At 50.4% G+C, this 18,601-nt stretch overlaps 6 protein-coding genes across 6 annotated transcripts; 3 read left to right on the top strand and 3 right to left on the bottom strand.

The window, feature by feature from the left end:
• Nucleotides 1-37: 37 nt before the first annotated feature.
• Nucleotides 38-1,389, bottom strand: ACET3X_008661 (uncharacterized protein; the record flags this gene model as incomplete). Its single annotated transcript, XM_069454858.1, has 9 exons — nucleotides 38-193; nucleotides 241-573; nucleotides 630-690; nucleotides 746-908; nucleotides 957-1,018; nucleotides 1,074-1,103; nucleotides 1,158-1,170; nucleotides 1,219-1,282; nucleotides 1,333-1,389. The coding sequence occupies 9 exons, from the start codon at nucleotides 1,387-1,389 to the stop codon at nucleotides 38-40; spliced, it is 939 nt and encodes a 312-aa protein (XP_069304263.1).
• Nucleotides 1,390-2,108: 719 nt separating this feature from the next.
• Nucleotides 2,109-3,119, top strand: ACET3X_008660 (uncharacterized protein; the record flags this gene model as incomplete). Its single annotated transcript, XM_069454857.1, has 3 exons — nucleotides 2,109-2,489; nucleotides 2,536-3,031; nucleotides 3,097-3,119. The coding sequence occupies 3 exons, from the start codon at nucleotides 2,109-2,111 to the stop codon at nucleotides 3,117-3,119; spliced, it is 900 nt and encodes a 299-aa protein (XP_069304262.1).
• Nucleotides 3,120-7,422: 4,303 nt separating this feature from the next.
• ACET3X_008659 (uncharacterized protein) lies at nucleotides 7,423-7,844 on the top strand (the record flags this gene model as incomplete). The annotated part of the gene is made up of 3 exons (XM_069454856.1): nucleotides 7,423-7,555; nucleotides 7,604-7,786; nucleotides 7,840-7,844. 3 exons carry the CDS (start codon nucleotides 7,423-7,425, stop codon nucleotides 7,842-7,844), a joined length of 321 nt encoding a protein of 106 aa, XP_069304261.1.
• Nucleotides 7,845-11,425: 3,581 nt separating this feature from the next.
• ACET3X_008658 (uncharacterized protein) lies at nucleotides 11,426-12,625 on the top strand (the record flags this gene model as incomplete). Its single annotated transcript, XM_069454855.1, has 2 exons — nucleotides 11,426-12,238; nucleotides 12,293-12,625. The coding sequence occupies 2 exons, from the start codon at nucleotides 11,426-11,428 to the stop codon at nucleotides 12,623-12,625; spliced, it is 1,146 nt and encodes a 381-aa protein (XP_069304260.1).
• A 444-nt stretch (nucleotides 12,626-13,069) lies between these two features.
• Nucleotides 13,070-14,365, bottom strand: ACET3X_008657 (uncharacterized protein; the record flags this gene model as incomplete). The annotated part of the gene is made up of 1 exon (XM_069454854.1): nucleotides 13,070-14,365. The coding sequence occupies one exon, from the start codon at nucleotides 14,363-14,365 to the stop codon at nucleotides 13,070-13,072; it is 1,296 nt and encodes a 431-aa protein (XP_069304259.1).
• A 269-nt stretch (nucleotides 14,366-14,634) lies between these two features.
• ACET3X_008656 (uncharacterized protein) lies at nucleotides 14,635-18,342 on the bottom strand. The gene is made up of 5 exons (XM_069454853.1): nucleotides 17,807-18,342; nucleotides 17,679-17,755; nucleotides 17,447-17,633; nucleotides 16,774-17,400; nucleotides 14,635-16,725 (listed from the first exon to the last, which is right to left on the bottom strand). Exons 1-5 carry the CDS (start codon nucleotides 17,933-17,935, stop codon nucleotides 14,704-14,706), a joined length of 3,042 nt encoding a protein of 1,013 aa, XP_069304258.1. The 5' UTR covers nucleotides 17,936-18,342; the 3' UTR covers nucleotides 14,635-14,703.
• Between the last annotated feature and the right edge of the window lie 259 nt (nucleotides 18,343-18,601).

Here is an 18,601-nt window from a genome sequence, read left to right as displayed (position 1 = left end):
TGCATCATGTGGGGTATTAACAGAGACGACCTTGTCGTCATGTCGTACAGACGTTTCCATATCCATGCACATGATCGAATGCTCTCAGCAGACCGAACAAATGTGCGATGCCAGCGCAGACAACCAAGCAATGCATGATCTGGTGGCTCGAGCCCCAGACATCGAATCGATATGGATACCATTTCTCCGGGATCTATACACGATCAGTTCTCCCCGCGCATCACCAGATAACAGACTTACTCTCAAAGCGTACAACGCGCCGCCAGTAAGGTTCAACGCCGTCATCAACGCCATCCAGTCCAAACTCATCCTCCACATCTGTGTCTCCCAACCAAACTTCAACAACCCATGAACGATGGGAATAATGAACGACAGACCGAGGCCAGAATACATGGCCGCGCGGTACGGACGGTACTTTGGCCGACGGAAAGCTGGGTGCAGCGTTGCATAGACACAGCCGCCTGCCAGGACTGAAACGAGAGTGTAGTATGTTGTTTGCAGGTGCGGTGTACAATAGAAGCCATAGTACACGCATGGGATTGTGGAACCCCACATGAGTATTACGATTCCGAGCTGGAGCAGTTAGTGGGTGGATAATAGGTACTGCGACGTGGTGGTTGGTTGCTTACGTAGTCGAGCTGGTTACCGAAGACGTGGACGTTTTCGCTGTGGTTGTTGAAGATGTGGAAACTGGGTTGTGTGTTAGTTCTCGGATGCCGGGGAGCAGGCGAGTGGAGGGATGTACGTTGCGGATAGCGCGAAGCAGATTGCGACGCCGAAGAAGAAGGTGGAGAAGACGATGATGTCTGATGTGGTTGCTGTGTTGTATCTTGGCTGCAGGGAATGGTATACGGGCACTGGGAGAGCGAAGAATAGTACTGAGCCTATGAGATGCGAGAATATGTTTACTAGAGAAAAGTTAGTTGATTCAGTGTAGACACCGCGTGCGGTCTTACCAGTCTCATTATGGATACTGATGATGCTCCTCAAACTTGTTTTGTAGGATGCTGAAATTGCTCTGCATTTCGTCACTGTCAGAGAAGAGTCATGTTGCACAACTTCGAAGCCTTTACCTATAGCTTGATAGGATGTATTCATTATCTCTACGACTAGTGAGCGCATGTCGACGATATGTACCTTTCTAGGGATGGATGTACTGGTACCAACTGGCTACAACATCGGTTAGCTATAGGAAGATGGATCAATCGACTACCTTACGTATTTCATCCCACGTCAGCAAGGAATCTGATTGCCTTTTTCCCATCTGGTTGCTGGAGTCGGTCTTGCGATTATCAGCTTTTAAGTTCACATGTGTGGTAAACATATGCGCACCTGGTTTTCCGCGGCCAACCTCACCTGCTCTGCAGGTCTTCTAGATCGAACACTCATTCTCGGATAGATATATTTCTGGGCGTGTAGAATCGAGATGGAAGTATCCTGAGAGTACAAGTGGCGCAGCCAATGTGCATGTGATCTAGTCCAAGAACGGGAAAGCCAATGCACGGATCAATCCATGGAGACAACTTAAGACGCCTGATCCACGAGAGTGTGAAGGTCGCTGTTTCGGCGACAGAGGCCTACTGTATCGCGATAATAAGACGCCTGATCTCCACATCGATTCCTTTTCAGTCCATGATACTCGGGTCTACCTCCCAGTCCCAATCGATTGCGCCGACTGGCACTTAGCGCGTGTCCGTCGGATGTTAACGAAAGCTTGACAATGGCTATATGTGGTTTGCGGACGTTGGGGGCCGTTTGTGATGGGACCCAGCAATCACGTTTACGAGCGGCACGCCGTACGTTTCACATCCCTGCGAGAGGCCTCATCACAAGAACCACTGCCGGCACTTATTTGTTACGCCGTGCATGGATGCGCATCCCGATATGTAAGGTCCCATGTCCTCGACAACCTTTGATTACACGCCTTCATGGCTGACGTACCAGTGGACATATCTGAATTGGCCCCCATTCGCATTGCCGCCATGCGAGCCTGGCATGCAGTCGGACATATCGGGCGGACAACCCTTAGACTTTAGTATAAGCGGCGCGCCTCTTTGTATCTTACTCTGCCTTCTTTGGTCTGGCCCGCACGCATCGGCTCGGAAGTCATGTTATTGTTGTCCAGTTTTCCACTCATTCTCATCATCGTTCACGGTGTGTGCGCCAGAAGTACCGGTAATGTCAACACTACAGATACTGTAGGTTTCGTGGAAGAGGACAACCAACGCGACACGATCTCCCTACTTATCAGCTGCTTCGCCACCCTTGGGTTATGCGTTTACTCGGCCGTACACTTGAACATACCGCGCAAAGCTGAAGGCAATAGCAGAGCCCTATTCCGGGAGTTCCAATGGTGCGTTCTCGGCCTGTTCGCACCCGAGTTGATACTTTACACGGCCTGGCGACAACTAGCTTCTGCAAGACAGCTGTGTTCAGAGGTAGAAGAGGCAAAGAGGAAGAAAGAAGACGGCGCAAGAACCCACGAAAAGGTAACCAAATTATCCTTCCTTAGCTATGGAAGCTGACAAGTACTAGACAACAGTGTCGGAAGAGCATGACCAGCACCGCCAAAGCCCATGGACCATCGTACATGGATTCTACGGCACAATGGGTGGTTTCGCCCTCGATATTGACGACACCGACTTTCGAAGTGCGGCCTTGTTCAATGGTGCGAAACGTCTCACTCTCACTGCGAAGGGTGTTGCACTGTTCGCTCAGTGCGGACATATCCCCGACGTCTCCCTCGACGAAATCAAAGACAAGAACAAAGCAGACGGCCTTGCTAAGCTTCTCGTGTGCATCCAGGCTGGATGGATGATCGTTCAGGTCATCAGTCGGACAGCGTCTGGGCTACCGACTACTCTACTCGAAGTACACGTTGTGGCTCATGTTGTCTGCGCGCTTATCATGTATATTCTCTGGTGGCACAAACCTCGTCAAGTGACCGCTCCAACATTACTCAAAGGAGAATGGCTACCTTTGACTGCGTATATGTATCTATCGAGTCAGATGAGTGGTAAGGTACCACAGGGTAGGTTTGCGACGTTTCGAGCTGCGACTCCTGAGCTCGAAAAGCTGGCTTACTTCGAAGACCAGGACTCAGGGCCGGGAAACTCTGATCCGGCCAATGACTGCAATAGAGCGCAACCTCGTGCGATAGGCTATCTAAGACTCCGTCCTACTATTCAGCATTCGGAACAAGAAGGTGAAATCACCATGCAGGACCCCGAGACTGAAGCCGGTTCCGAGTTAAAGCGTCTTGCGGAAGAAGCCCTGCAGCAATATCCAATTTTACAAACTCGCTTCACCCCAGCTGGGGAAGGTGATACCCCGGGTTCTACCTACAATATACCTTACGTTACCGAGCTGGTGCAAGCCCATGCTCTTGACTGGCCAAACCACGGTTTACTCCGTCGCACGCAATCTTTGATCATGGGAATGGTATTGTAGGGTGCTTCAACCATGTATGGTGCGATACACGTTGCAGCGTGGGACTACTTCTTCCCCAGCCACCTGGAGCAGCTATTTTGGCGGCTGAGTTCCATATGGGTGACTTTCTGTGCTGCATTCTGGCTGGTTACCAATCTCTTGGCTCATGTTTTTCCTTTCATCGACAGGATCTGGGTCGCCTACAACAAGCGGACGTTGGGCTGGTTTAGTACTGCGGTCATCACGCTTTTGTGTATCCTATGTGGCGTAAGTTATGTTGTGAGTCGGACATACATTGTGGTGGAAGCTTTTGTAAGCATCAGGGAGGTACCAAAGGGTGTGTATGATACGCCGTCGTGGTCGCAGGTTTTTCCTCATCTGTAGGCTTGCAGTCTGCTCTTACTATATACGGTCGCTCTCAGTATCCGTCAATTCATGTGGGCTTGATACTTTGAATCTTCTGTATTATAACATGAAGGAGTTGATGTTCTTTTACCGAGCTGTACACTCATCTACAAGACTTTCTTGCAGGAAAACTGTTGGCAACCCACTGCCAGTGTTCAGCTCAAAACTCGTCCTCAATCTCCTCCGACAGAACGCCTCCGTAATAAAATAATCCTCTTCCTCCACTCCGTGCTGCTCTTACTCCGTTGATGATATCCACATGAAGCTGGTCCTCCGAGGAGAAGCACCACCATGGCCACCTGCTCTCAGCTTCGTCGACACCCAAGAACCTCAACCGCAAATTGAGAGATATGTCGCGGCGGTTGTAAGCAGCGTAGCAAGTTTCGTAAGCGAGTCGAGAGAGCAACCAGGGTATATCACCAACGCCGCTTTGTACTCGGCGTGGTACAGGACTACCGGGTGCTGTTATCTTGTAAGCCAATATCTTTGCTATAGAGGTTGTCATGGTAACAGGTATACCAAAAAACCTTTCCGTGATCTCGACGACGACTGTGACGGGAGGGTATGTGTACATGGGTTTTGGCTTTGTACCGGCATATCTGATCGTTCGCAGGAGGAATTCTGTCAGAGCTTTCAGCATTCTTGCGTCCATGGCTTTCTGGGTGAAGGCTTTTGTATCAAGGACTCGGAGTAATTTAGCGCTTGATATCTTGCCATCGCGGTAGCGGTGAATGCCTCGCACGGAGCTGGACGCATTGTATTTCAGGAGCCCAGTAAACCAGTTCCAGAATGTAGATGGGAAGGATAAGGAGTTGTGGGGATCCATGAAGCTGAGAAGGTCGTGCGCCATGATGGTGATTGCTGGCGGCGTCGCTAAGATTTTGTTGAGGAGCGGATCCAGTATGTACCTTGCTTCTTCGTAGACCTGTCGACAGGTCGCTAGGACTGATATGCCTGGTATCGTTGTGCAGACTAGTGTCATATTTTGTTGGCCATCCTTTAGGTACACTCCATGATACTGTGTGATTGGGCGTAGCTCCTGGTAGATTATCTGACGTATCTCCTTTGGTAGATCCAGGAACCCGAAGGGTTTAGTAGAATCCACGTGCAGTGAGGGGGATAAAGACGACTTCGGCATTGACAACGCCGCCATTGCTTCAGGCAGCGAGAGCTTTATTGGGACTTTGCCGATCATGACCGTATGTTTCGCAAATATTGGCAAAGCGGCAACGCGGCTGTTATTGGGTAGAGTTGAACTATGAGTTAGTGTCGACTCTGACCATAGAAAATTTTCCCAGATACACACGTGATAGCGCGTCATTGCAGATAAGGATCAGCTCTCACCGTGGTGAATGAAAGTTGCCTTCTTTGTGAATGGACTGAGACCGTGTGCCGACCTTCCTTAATCAGATATTCCTCAGCTTAAGCTGATGCAGAGCCGACGAGCTGATCACAACCTTGGAACCTCCGTCAAACATCATTACCCATACTAAAACGTATATTGCAATAAATGCTATTGTCAATTAGGGGACAAATTGCGCTTCTTCAGACTAGAAATACTTGCCTCTACTTCAATGAGCATCTGATGCTGAGTTCAGATGGTCTTTTGCTTCGAGCCTACCCACGATTTCTTGTGTACGAGCATCCAGCCAAGGCATACGTTCTTCAGCCGAAAGTTTGTGATAATCCGGCCAGTGAATTTCCTCGCAAACAGCATCTATACAGGTTCCGGTGTGTTCCTGGATGTCAGACTTTGTAACATCCCGCTCCGCAGCGTCCATTTCCTCCTCTAAAGCGAGACGTGAATCTACACCAACCTCTACATAGCGTGCAAAGTATTCTGCTTTCTTGAAAAACCAAAGTCCTGCCGGATATCCGAATTGCTCAAGCGTAAAATCCGCGATATACTGCTCGCCACTCGCTGTGGTTATTTCAAATACTGAATGACGGCCATTCTTGGTTACGGGTTCATCGTCAGAATAATGGAGAATAAAGCGAGGGTGGACAGAAACATTCAGCAGCCAATCTACCGTAGCACCAATCAGCCGAAGCGCGTCGCGAATCCAATCTATGAAACATAGGACGCTCATGTCACACTGATTGAACTTCAAGATTGCTGTCTGCATGTCGTAACGAACGTTTGGGGAAAAGGCTGCTCACCCTTTTCCAAGGACAGAAACGGTATTTCCTTCAGCAGGGTGAAGAGTGATGATGAGGGGTATGGAAGCCAGGTTTTCTGTGAGATGACTTACGTTAAAGATCTCTACGTTTTCTAGTACAGGCATGAAGATCTGTCGAAAAGGCTCCAAGATGTTCTTGACCTGATTGTGATCAGTTGTACTAGCTGTTGCATGATCGATGGCCATCGTGAATTCCGTCATTACTGGTTTCGCTTCTCGTTCTGGGATATCTTTACTTTGTTCCTCCAGCGATTCCTGTTCGATGAAACGCAATTCGATTCATAATTGACTGTGAAGAATATGAACCGAACCAACGACCAGAAAGCAGGGGTACATTGTGTAGTCATTCTGTATGAACTGAATAGGACAATGTCTCCTCGGCTTTAAGTTGAAGTCCGTTCGCTGGTCAAGCTCGTTGTGCTGCTTCATGAGTACAGCCCGCGTTGTATAACTTACCTACTGTTTGAGCCGGAGTAGCTCGGCGGGGGGAGAACAACGGAATGAGCGTTATCTCCCAGAATTGGCGAAGGGTAACGATGTTCGTCGAGCAATCTGAAGATGAACATGCGCTGGTCAAATTGCCGCATAGCTGTTAGGAAGATGCGGTGAGAGAGTGAGAGATCATCGTGGCATCGCGGGGTGGGGAAGGTACGGCCCGTGCGAGGTTTAGCGCGACCTTTGCGTGTACCCTGCATCTCGCTGTCAGCTGTCCTCCTCCTTCCTCTCTACCACCACGCTTCCTGCTTTTGTCAAAGAGAAACCTTCCAACCCCTCATGTCAATGATACCGAAAAATTCAACCCGCAACCGAGATGCACTATGCCAACTGCACAGCCCCATTGTGCTTGCATGGCGTGGATTGCAAATGATGCACGAGACCCACTCATGATGCACGTTACGGTCAGACCACTGCTGTAAAGCCACTCACACTCAGCCACGGGGCGCAAACTGGGGCGCTCGTGCATGGCCATACGCAACCCTGGTGCTTGACAGCCGTTTACGCAGCTGCTCATGAACATTGTGTAGTACAAAGAATTGCGTGGTTCGCCTGCTACGGCAATGCTATGCGAACAGCCACCACTCCCAAGCCGGCATTCGGCACAGCGTCATGAAAGAGTCAACGGCAGGTGGTAAGTTGTAAGAGTAGAGGTGGCTCCCAGTCATCCCGAGAAGTAGTACAGGCGGTGGATCTGGTCTAGATGATGTTTGTTGACTAGACATCTGGGCCACTCTTACTTCCATTCCAGCCGTGCGACGACCGGTAGTCGGCCTATGCTCTTTCCATAAAACCCCTAGCTTTCTCCCCATATTGTGGACCTCTCATCGGCCTCTTTCTCCATTCCACCCATCCGCACGCTGTTCACCCTCATCCTACTCTTTACATCAACTCTATCACCACTCAGACCAAAATGACCTTCTACCACACTGCTGAAGACATCCGCATCGATAATGGCCATGTCCTGAAAGCTCGTCTTCAGACCGCCGACGGGGACTGGAATGACGCAGAGATCGACCTCAACCAGCACATCGGCAACGACAACGGTATGGGAAGCTTACAAAGTCTACACTACTCCTACTGATCTGTAGTAGGTCATTTCATCTGGGACGGCGAGAATTTCTCCCATTCAGCAGAGGACATCGAGTTCGCACTTGAGGGAGACGGTGATGTGCCTGTCCTCCGTGCCACTCTCAGGGACGAAGAGGGCAACGGTGAGACTCGCGACATCAACTTGGGCGAGCGCATCATCAACAACAATGGCCACTTCCATTACGGTATGTCATAATGACCAGACTATTTGCGAGGTCTTTGCTGACACACTCGGCAGAGTAGGCATCCCCCTGCAATGAGCCCGGTACAAGTCCCTCGTGCCTCAATCAGATCCTATGACGATAATGAGTGCCATACGATATGGGTTCCAGTATCTTCGTGTACTTCCCAAATGATTTGAAATAACAGAACTGTCTTTCACGAAGTCTTTCAAAGCTTACCACTATACATCTACCACTGTGTCCGACTGTGTTTCAGTACTCGGGCTGTCCCCGTTACTTTCAGCTGTTCCTTATCCAGAGCGATCTAGGTTCGCCCCCTTATTCACTCGCTATGACTTTCACGTACTCCTTCCTCGGCCAACAATGTCCAGCCGCTTCGACAAGCGTCTCGGCGCGAGCTGTAACCTTGCTTCGCACTGTTCATTACCTGTTCAGGCCGATTTGACTGCCAACGCTCCTCAAAGTTTTCATCACTGAGTCATCCAAAGCAAACTAACTGAGCACTCACACCAAACACTTCTCAATCAGCGACTGTTCATTACTTACTCCACAAATTCAAGTTCAAGATGTCTGATGATCCCACTGCACCATCCCTTGTACCATGGCAGATTCACAACATGTTTGTCGATATCGTCCGTAGCGACACTTGTCCTATCCTTGATCTCATTCCATCATACGACCGTCTCCGATTTGACAACAACGAGTCCGAAAGCAGTGTCGTAATGTATATGGGCGAGTACGGCGATAGCGAGGTTCTAGCGCATTCAAACGGCTCCGTGACGAAGCGCGTCATCCGCGACTCCAAGATTCGCAAAGCGGGAACCATCGTGCAAGTTATCAGGCCCATGGGTGAGCAGTTCAGAGCTGTCGCACCATTCAGCTGGAGTAACGATGTAAGACACGGTCTCAGTACGCCCATGAGTGAGCCGGCTCATGCTCTTGTACTAATGTACATGCACATATGGGTTCTTAAGACGGGGAAGAGAAATATCGATTTGCCTATACCAGGGTATCAAGGGTTGTATAACGCATTGGTCTTGGTTCGAAACGCGGTGAAAACAGAGAACATGTTGCCTGCTGGGCAGCGCAGAATCCCAGCGGAAGTACTAAGTGCTCATCAATCCGGTGCTGCCGACAAGTATAAGTCAATCAAAGAGGATATGGAGATGGAGGGGAGTTGAGTTGATACGTTCATGGTGATTAAACGGATGAGCCAAGTCTCCTACCTGTTGCGCCAGAAAAGTGACTGGCTAGACGGTCGATGCGAGATTGAAGAACTGGCGCTTTGTAGCTTGTAATGATGATCGGTTGATGTCGAAGTTCAAGCATCCAAAAGCCTCTCGTACTGCGCTAGTATATAATGGGAGTAGCGCAACCACAAGCCAATGTCATTACGTAATTGGCGATGTCATTCCGCTGCCACCATTAAACTTCGCTATCAAGAATGTCTTCCCTTCTCAGTCAGAACTGGATAGAAGAATTCGAAAACTGATTCGGTGCACTGTGAGTTACTTTAGACAAAATATATGACTATGAGTACTGAGACACACAACTAGACAGGACAGCTCCCTCGTACACTACCGTGTGCATCGCATCCAATGGCACTGATTACCAGCACACATCACTCTACCCTTTGTACCGTCGATTTCGGAAAGCTTGTCGCCATTCGTGACCGTCTACCTCCTTGTATCCCTCGTCGTCGCTGTCCTTCTCGATCGGCACTAGCTTGCGCTTCTTGCTTTTTGTTCGGCAATGGGTCGCCCGGTCGTTGTCGCATACACCTGATTGGTCCGCCATTTCGAAGGCGCCGTCGCTGATATCCCCAATGACACTGTCCACGTCGTCTCCAATCCCACTGTTGCACAAATTGGCGACAAATCCGATAGCTTCATCCCGATTTCCCGGTAGATCGAAAGGTGGACTAAACCCTGCTATCTTAGCAAGAGTTTTTCGACCCAGCTTGAGTCGAACGATTAGTGACTCGTTGTGTTTATGTTGTCTGTCCGCAAAGTTTGTGGGCAGGGGGGCGTGTCCTCCAACTTCCGGAATCATGCCAGTCATCGTGGTAGCATTCGAAACTTTCCTCTTCGGCGCCGCGTTGGGTAAGGCCATCAACGCTTTCGACTCCGTGATCTTTGACGTTGTCTCGTGCTGAACAGCTTGTTTTGCTGCTGATACTCCAACAGTGGTATTGATGTAGTCTAGGGCGGCGGTAAGGCACGTATCGAATCGAGGCCATCGCATAGCACAGTCGCTTGATCCAGCGATGAGCCCATAGTAGGCTACGACTGCGCATAGCATACCGCGTCCGTCCCTCACACCCTCATCACGATCCTGCTGCAGGAAGCAGAACGGCGGTCGGAGTTGACAAGCTTTTCGTAGTAGCGATGACGCGGCGCGTGGATACAGGCGTATGGTAGTAGTACCTTCCGAATGAGTTGGTACCTCCTCGCGAAACACGATTGGCGGCTCGCTTCCAGTATGGTCGTCGAAAATGTACGCCCAAACAGCGACTGTTGCCCCGTCACTCTGGTTTCTATATCCGAGAGGGGCTCTCAATGCCGAACGGCCAGAGAGTCTTGACTGTTCGAATTCGAGCGTAACGTGTGGGAGAACTTCATCCATGACGACCAAGAGATTGCGCTGCTCTAGCGAAGCCTTCAATCTCTTGATACGACGCTGCGACAGCAGCGACAGCGTGCTTTGGATATCGTTTACGGTAGACATGAAGTCTTTGTCAAGACACGTCGTGGCTTCTTGGCGATATGGGGCTGGGGCTTGGGAGCGATAGAATGTAGAATCACAAGAGTAAGTTCGATGTTGACCAGTATACTTGACGCACAGATCAACTCTACACCACACACCGAGGCTTTCGACAGTATGCGCGTCATTCTTGGTGTTCTCAGCAAGTCTGTCACCACTTTCTCATTCCTTAGGTAAGCTTACAACCCTTCGCCAAGCTACCTTGTTCACCAGCATTCAGCCAATACCCATGCCGCCATGCGCTCTTGGAAGACAACAAAACTTGCAGCCTGTTATGGGCAATGCACCCCTTGAGCTCTAGGCAGTTGCGGGACAATAATTCCCAGTGGCTTCTGTTCGGCAGCAACACATGAAACATGCATGGTTGTACAGAATGAGGGCCTCCCACGTCGCTTCTCGCACCGTTCGGCTGCAGCCGTCCAATTTAAGAAGCTTTCGTATCCAATCAACCCCTAGCGAGACTTGATCAGAGAAATTCGGGCGAATGCTAGCCCAGGCGGCGAGGGTGATCATGTCGGTGTTTCTGTTTGTGCACATGTGATTTGAACATGCACATGTGATTTGAACATGCTCATTCTCACCTGGTTTCATACAGGCGAAACATACCTAGGTAGTCTATATCTATTCGCTAAGTGCTATGTCAAAACAGGTAGCTTTGAAACACAGTGTGAACATGCGAGGAGAATTTTATTTAGATTATGCTGCTCTATTCACCTTCGCGCTTTTACGAAGCGCGTTAATGTCGCGCTAGTCGCGACCCCATCCGCGGAGTGCAAACGGTACGATCAACACACAACAAGACGCGCCTTGCCAACTCTTAAGACATTGGCATCTCCTACGGAAAACTCAGCACCGCTGCCAATCACTACAGCCACCACTATGAACAACAACGACGCTGTCATTGAGGCCATTCGCGCTGAAATGGGAGCGAACGCCTCGGCCTTGCAACACCTTCCGACCGACGAAGTCAAGATCGAGTCTTTCGATGAAAAAAAGAACGAACGTCCCAACACTGTGCCATGCCGTATGTTGTTCGGGCATATGAAAGAGGGACAGGACAAGGGCAACACCGAGGACAAGGGCAACACCGTGTGGATCTTGCTACAGTTCAATCACCCCGCCGACCGCTCACCTGTTCACTTCTGGAATGTGTTCGATGAAGATGGCCGCCTTCTGAGAAAGATCTCCGCGGAGGAAGCTGTGCGTCGTACTGATCTGGCAACCCCATTCGAATTTCTCAAGACATCGGATGATATGGATGAAGATCAGCTACGGGCAGTAACAAGGTACTACTTCATCAAGAAGGGCATCAGAACATCATCCTCGTGGATAGTAGGGGATGTATTCATAAAGTTCCTTGGGGCGGCATGCGTAGCGGCCAGAGATTATGAGGAAAAGGTGACTCCGCAGCTTCCAGAAGTGCAGCGCGCTCCTACGGCATCCATGGTACCTCTCATGAATGAAGCATCGAGTTTGTTTGTCCCGGAGAATTCCCACGTCAAGACTACTTCCGATTCCTCCATGAACACGGCCAACAACAAGACCCCAGGCATTCAAGCGGTGCTCAGGGCCAGGACAACTTCACTGTCCGATCCGCATGTGGTTGCTTCTGCAGCCAGCTCCTCACATGAACGCGCAGGAACGGATGCTTCAATGTCAATGCCAACACGCACAAGATCCACGGAGGTACCCGTAAGTCATATCAACCGGCTTCAAGTAGTGAAACATGTCCTGACAGAATCATAGAACGAGACGAGCCCCAACTCTCAGTCGCCTGAAATCTTCGTATCCGCCTACCGAAAGTATACCGCCGACAGAGACGCCATCAAAGATGAGATAAAAGCCATCGAGCGAGAGCAGAACGAGATGGAGGTTAAATTGGCCGAACTGAAAGACAGGAAGCACCAGCGGGAGGAGGCGCTCCAGTTGACTGGAGCCGGAAGAAAGCGCCTCCGAGATTCGCTCTCTGGAAAGGAACGCGCGATGCTTAAGTTGGGAAAGGAACTTGCAGGGAAGAAGTTGAAGCGATTAAAGACAAGTACACTGTCGGAGGAAAGTAGTAGTGAAGACGAGGACTAGATTGCTCTGGACATATCGTTGCATTGAACATTGGGTGGAGCTATCTTGTCAGCGCTGTCTTTGGACTTTCTGTGTCGGAAACATCTCGAATAGTGTCAGGGTAAAGCCCACACAACAAGATGCCCGGTTCTATCAGAATCTACATTACACCACGACGAACCTTAAAGACACATGCCGTGCTTTTTGTCAGTGTCTTAGTTGAGGACGCGTTGAAAGCTCTGATCACTTCGTTACAGAGAAAGAAAATAGTCTGATTCCGACTTCAATTCCTATGTAGATGTCTCGGAGAAAGTTCTGCAGTCGCACTTTCCAAGCGACTCTGCATGTTCATATCTCCCTAGCCTCAATGCGTTGCACCTAGCTGTATACATGATGAAGCAAATAAGCGTTTATTCAATAGTAGCGTTTGTCAGGAATGTACCTTCCATGCGCATACATGTAAGATTATTCCATCCTCCGGCGCTTAGCCTCCATCCTTCTTCCTGCTTCAAAGCCAAACTCAAGATGCTCTTCTCCGTCCAACCGGATCTGTAGCTTCTTCATATCCGCCCGCATACGAGCCTTTTCCTGTTTCAGGTCTTCCTTACGGTCGTCGATAGCGTTCATGTCCGCTTGAAGCTGCGTAACCTGGTCAGCGATATTAGCACGCGCTGTCTCCAAGTCGTTGATCTTGCTATCGAGCTCTTCTTCCCGAGTCTTGAGCTCAATGTACTGATCCATCATGGCGTCCGGGTCGACACTGTCTAGATGATCTCCATCCGCTGATCGTTCAGGCTCAAGATTCTTGTTCTCGCCGACTGGAGTTTCTTCCGCATGCTCCTGAACAACTTCATCGCGAGGAGGAGATGGAGTAACCGCTAACAATGATGAACGTAGCTGTGAGCTTGAAGAAAGGTCATCGGGCTTGTACCAACTCGCATTGCTCGGTCCTGGCTGTGTGTGGGAATCTTGGAGCTTGGAAGACCGGGATTGGTCTGTATCAGCACTGTGCTTCCGCTTGCGGCCTCCCAAACTACTCATACTCATAGCCCGAGAAGAGCCATGTGACATTGCTTCTGATGGTAGGCGCGATTGGGTGGAAGAAAGCATCGAAGAAGTCAGCGGAGAACGAGATAGCAAGGGGGTCGCTGGAGCTGCGCGCGAGGACTCTTGGACAGTAAGGGATCGCGCATGATCGACCCTATGACTACCCCCAGTGGTTTTGATCGAGGGACGCCGGCTTGCTGGGACTCCGGGTTGCAACTTGTTGTATACGTCCTTGTAATGCTGACACGCGCGCACTAGACTCTCTCGAAACGGTGCGGACGACACTGGGAATTGAAGCTGCTTATCGATACCCCGATGAATGAAGAAGTACTTGGCGACTGCTTCGACTGCTTGGTAACCCTGCGCATACTTGAACACCAGTGATGCTCGAGCGATTGCTTGGACTGTACCTGGACGCACGCTCGCCTCATGGTGGGCAGCGCCTTTGATGGTCTGGAAGGTGAGCATACTCGCGTAGTCGCTCTTTCGCTTGGTATATGAGTTGAGAGTGAAGTAGATCCATAGTTGATCCTTGCCCTCGAGCATGTCACCATAGAGGAGTCGCTCGGGTGCTGCTTCAGGTATTTCCTTTTGCAGCTCAAAAGTGGCGCGCTTGTAGGGCAGATATCTCAAGAGAGCCGCGTCGTCGCCAAGGTCGCGTGTGAGCTTCGCGAGGGAAGGATTTCTAGTTGGTTGGAGAGATTGAGCTTCCATTGTGGTAAGAGTTGAGCTATATGTTCTTCGAGTCTCTGTGGGAAGAACTAGAGTTGTCGGGAGTGTGAGTATAAGAGAGTTTAAGCGGCAGTGTTTGGTTATGGGAGACTGTTACATACTTGGCGATGAACGCTAACCGCAAACGGGGTGCAATTTGCTATAGCTAAATTTTCACGTGACGAGAAGGTACTTTGAACACAGTTTCCTTGCGCACGACAGATGTCGTGGGGCAACAGCGCTATGCTTCCATTGGGGGCGTAAGCCTACTACAACAGTTGCTTCCGGATACTACACTGCCACATTGATCAGTGTCTCTCCACCGGATATGTCGTACGTTGCTAATATGCACGGTCTCTTTCCGCCCATTGTTCCATCGGCGCCAACTGGATCTTGCCAAATCCGCTCCGCACCGGCATACCAGACACTAGTTCGATGCTGGTAGGTTTCACAGCCCCAGCCTCGAGTCCCCAAATACTTACAGCAATGTAGTTGTCGCCGCGATAGTTCAGTATTCCCTCGGGCACAGGAAATCGTCGCTGTGGTCCAATTCCGTTCGCGAACTTACCAAACTGATAACCGTTTACCCAGAGTTGAGCACGCCATCCTCGACCTTGGCCGTTAAATGTGTCGCCGTTGAAGACGAAGGATAGTGGTATGTCCCAGCCACTGGGTATATCGAGGGGAAGGGTGGTACTATAAAATCCAACACCGGCGCGTGACAAGCCAGTACCTAGACCAGTGCTATCAGCCCAACCAGAAGTGGGTGCGGAAGGGAGGTGGTAACCGTTGCGTTCGGGCCAAAGAGCACCTTCGTTAAGCGGGCCGCGCGACTTGTCCAAGTAGTCTTCACCCCCGAGATTGCCTGTTATTCTCCATTGAATACCGTCATCGAGTCGCGACGCGTTGGAAACAGATGGGGTGTGGCCTGGGAAGCTGTATCCAATGATGCCCCGCGGTGTTTTCATCTCGTTATAGCCGGCAAACCAGTTACCATACTGGCCCATGTGGTCGATCAATACTGTCAGTACGTAGTGCTCTCCACCATGTAGTACGGGCATGTTTAGTGTCATATTTGCGATTGCTGCATCTTTAGTGCCCGGCCACGATCCGATGAAGGTCTGGTTTACCCATGCTGAGAAAGCGAACGCTGGTCCTCCAGAGACGTTGAGATGAATCACGTCCTCGTTGCCTTTCGCAATGAAATGGCCCCGGGTGATCAACGAACCGGTATTGTACCCATATTCAGAGCCCCAGAGTACAGTTGGAGTAGTCAATGGCCAGTAGGTATTGTTGGTCTCCGTATGATCGGCAGCCGTCCACGTTGAATCGTCGTACGTTGAGTCGAGTTCTGGTAGTGCGTCTGTGTACTTCCATTTGAGAGTACTCAAGCTTGGTAGTTGAAGAACAGGCGCCTGAAAATCTAGAGCAGCTTTCAGAAAGCCATTTTTATCGAGCTTCGACTCGATCGAGACTCCGTTGAAAGTAAGGCTTCCGTCATGCGCATGGGCACCTCCAAGTACCTCAACATCTGTTGTCGCATTGACGTCGCCAGAGAGGTGAATATCTCCGTCTGCAAGTGTAGCACTACGAACTAGGTAGCCAGAGCGGACGATGAGATCGCTGGATGGTGTCGCAACGTGAGAGTAGCCGCCTTCGGGTAACGTGCTCACAGTCCAGTAATCATATGCAGAATCGCGATCGAGGATGATGATGTACAAGTTAGAACCGATGCGTACGGTGCGACGACTTGCGTTGGTCGTCCAGTGCAAGATGGTGTTGCCGTCGCGATTCGAAAACTTGACGCCCGAACCCTCCACTGCTGTTGCTCCACTGGTCTCCGCGACAGCCAACTCATGCACTTCACCCATACCTCCATACACAACAAGAATTGTTCTTTCCTGGTAGACCTTCCACGTGAAGACTTCGGCGCTAGAGTAACGCAAGTTGAAGTCACCTATATTATAGTCGGCGACATGAATCTTTGAGTCTCGACCGTGGATCGACAGCTCTCCGCCAAGTTGCGGCACTGTAATGTTGCCTTGGCTTGTTTGAACTGTAAGCCTGTATGTCTCTGATGCGAGAGAGTTGTATTTTGTTTGGCGTGCGACGTAAAACCTCGTCTTTTCACTGATGAGCGGCGTCACCGTAATAGCCTCATTATCCGCGTAGACTCCCGTGGTATTGTACCCAGGTACTGCTGAAGCTAGCGCCGGCGATGCTTGAACGAAGTGCGCAATTAACTTGGCCTCACTGTACTTCTCGCGGTGTACCTGACGCTCTTCCGTAATGGCTGCGCCATAATCGTACGACATATAATTGCCAGCACCCGCCAAGTTGCCCCAATTGGTGCCGCCGAATGTCTAATCATGGTTAGCACAGAAAACTTCAGGAATATGGGGTAATAATACCATATACACGTTGGATATTGTAAGTCCTGCAGCGATGTTGTTCTTGTAGAAAACGCGCTCGAACTCTTTTCCCGTAAAGATGGCGCAACGATCGAAACCATCCTGTCCCCAGCCTTGATACGCCCCGCCCTGGAACTCTGGAATTGTATAAGGTGTACTCGCACTCTGATTGAGATGTATCTCTCTCCAGTTGGTGGGCAAAGCATTGTCGATCCAGTAAGTAGGATCGGTGCAGTTCATACCCAATGGATACGAGTCGTGGCCGTAGATGTCTACCGGGGCGTCTGTGCCGGGTGCGTTGACGCCATTAGGCCAAGCAACATTGTTGATGAATGGTACCACAATGCCAAGCTCACGAAACTGGCGCATAAGTGTATTCATGTAATCCGCGTCGGGGAAGGTAACGTTGTTTGCACCCATGGAGTACTCGTTTTCAGGCTGGAATAGTATGACCGGGCCACCGTTGGTTATTTGTGCTTTGGCGATGATGGGTGTTATGGATTCGATGTAGTTCTTGGAGGCTGCCTGGTAGTCCTCATCTGGCGTCCGAAGATTACCGGAGATGCGCTGCAGCCATCCCGGAAAGCCACCTCCCGATACTTCGGCATTGATATATGGACCGGGTCGCTAAGGGATCAGCATGATATATCTGCAACGGAAGTTCTTGTCTTACAGCGATGAGGTAGATCCCGGTCTTCTGCGCGGCCTCGAAGAAGGGAACCCAGTCGAAGATACCCTCAGCACGAAAGTCTCCCGGCTTGCCCTCATAGATGACCCATGCCGAGTAGAAAGAAACACCATTGTATCCCATGGCCTTGATTTTCTGGAAAATATCAAGCCAAAGGCTCGGTACAGGAAGGCTGCTTGTGTTAGGACAGACGCGCAACGAATAACACATGCTTTACCGGAAGGGGTGGAATTCGCCGCCCCAGAAAATGACACGCTCGCCGTGGACGAAGAGAGAATGTTCATCCCATGTCACCTGCAACTGGTGTCAGATACATAGAAGCATCCCAGGATCACGAGAACCCACAATGTCTTGCAGCGGTGACCTCTCCTCCACGATCAGGTCGCGTAAGTTTCCACTTATTGCTCGTGTTGCTGCATGATGCGCATAGAGGGACGCGAGCCCAAAGCTCATGAGCCCCGGCAGAATCTTCATGGTACCTGGTCAAGTTCACTTGCAAGAAGGAAAACGATCCAGATCTTGGGTTGGGGAAGAATGGTTGATATGGCCATGCCTGCTGGATACTATAAGGTCGGTCTTGAGATCGTCAAACGGCCGCTTGCCGTCTTTGGCGTGACCGTTGTCCGTCTCAAATGAGGTTTAAGTCCATTTTCTTGCATATTTACGTCCCGCTATGTGCACGTCGACGCGACGACATCAGACGTTGTGAATGCAACTTAAAGGCGGAGAAATAGGTTCCAGTGCGGGGTAAGACAGATATTGTTCCGGCAGCATACCAAACAACTCCAACGGGCGGATGCACGATGCAGTTGATGTGGCGCAAGCAAAAGTTCACTTAAGATAGAAGAGATCAGGTACAAACCGGGAGGTGCGAAGGTGGCCAAGTCGCGTCGAGCTGGTGCCCGTCCGCTGGAGGCGCGTGACGTCAGCGAAACGCGCAGCACGGACCTCAGGCCTAGCTCCCCGAAAACCGAAGTCTGCCCTAGAGGCATCACTCCTTACATGTTACTAGTCGCAGAAGAAAGTGATCACATATAGTCTCTGAGTATGTTTTCCCCAGTGGGCGTTCATCTATTACAGACGAAATTCTTGGTCTGCCTCAGAGAGTGGGGCAATCTGCGAAGAAGCTCGTACCTATCG

Source organism: Alternaria dauci, chromosome 8 (genome assembly GCF_042100115.1).
Source record: "Alternaria dauci strain A2016 chromosome 8, whole genome shotgun sequence".
NCBI lineage: Eukaryota > Fungi > Ascomycota > Dothideomycetes > Pleosporales > Pleosporaceae > Alternaria > Alternaria dauci.
This window is presented reverse-complemented; position numbering and strand designations above follow the sequence as displayed.

What these genes read in the sequence shown, in the direction of transcription:
- ACET3X_008656 (XM_069454853.1), bottom strand. Translation starts at nt 17,935, where the DNA reads ATGAAGATTCTGCCGGGGCTCATGAGCTTTGGGCTCGCGTCCCTCTAT. An exon ending in GGCGAATTCCACCCCTTCCG is followed by an intron (nt 17,634 to 17,678) that starts GTAAAGCATGTG and finishes TAACACAAGCAG; the next exon opens with CCTTCCTGTACCGAGCCTTT. An exon ending in CCGGGATCTACCTCATCGCT is followed by an intron (nt 17,401 to 17,446) that starts GTAAGACAAGAA and finishes CTGATCCCTTAG; the next exon opens with CGACCCGGTCCATATATCAA.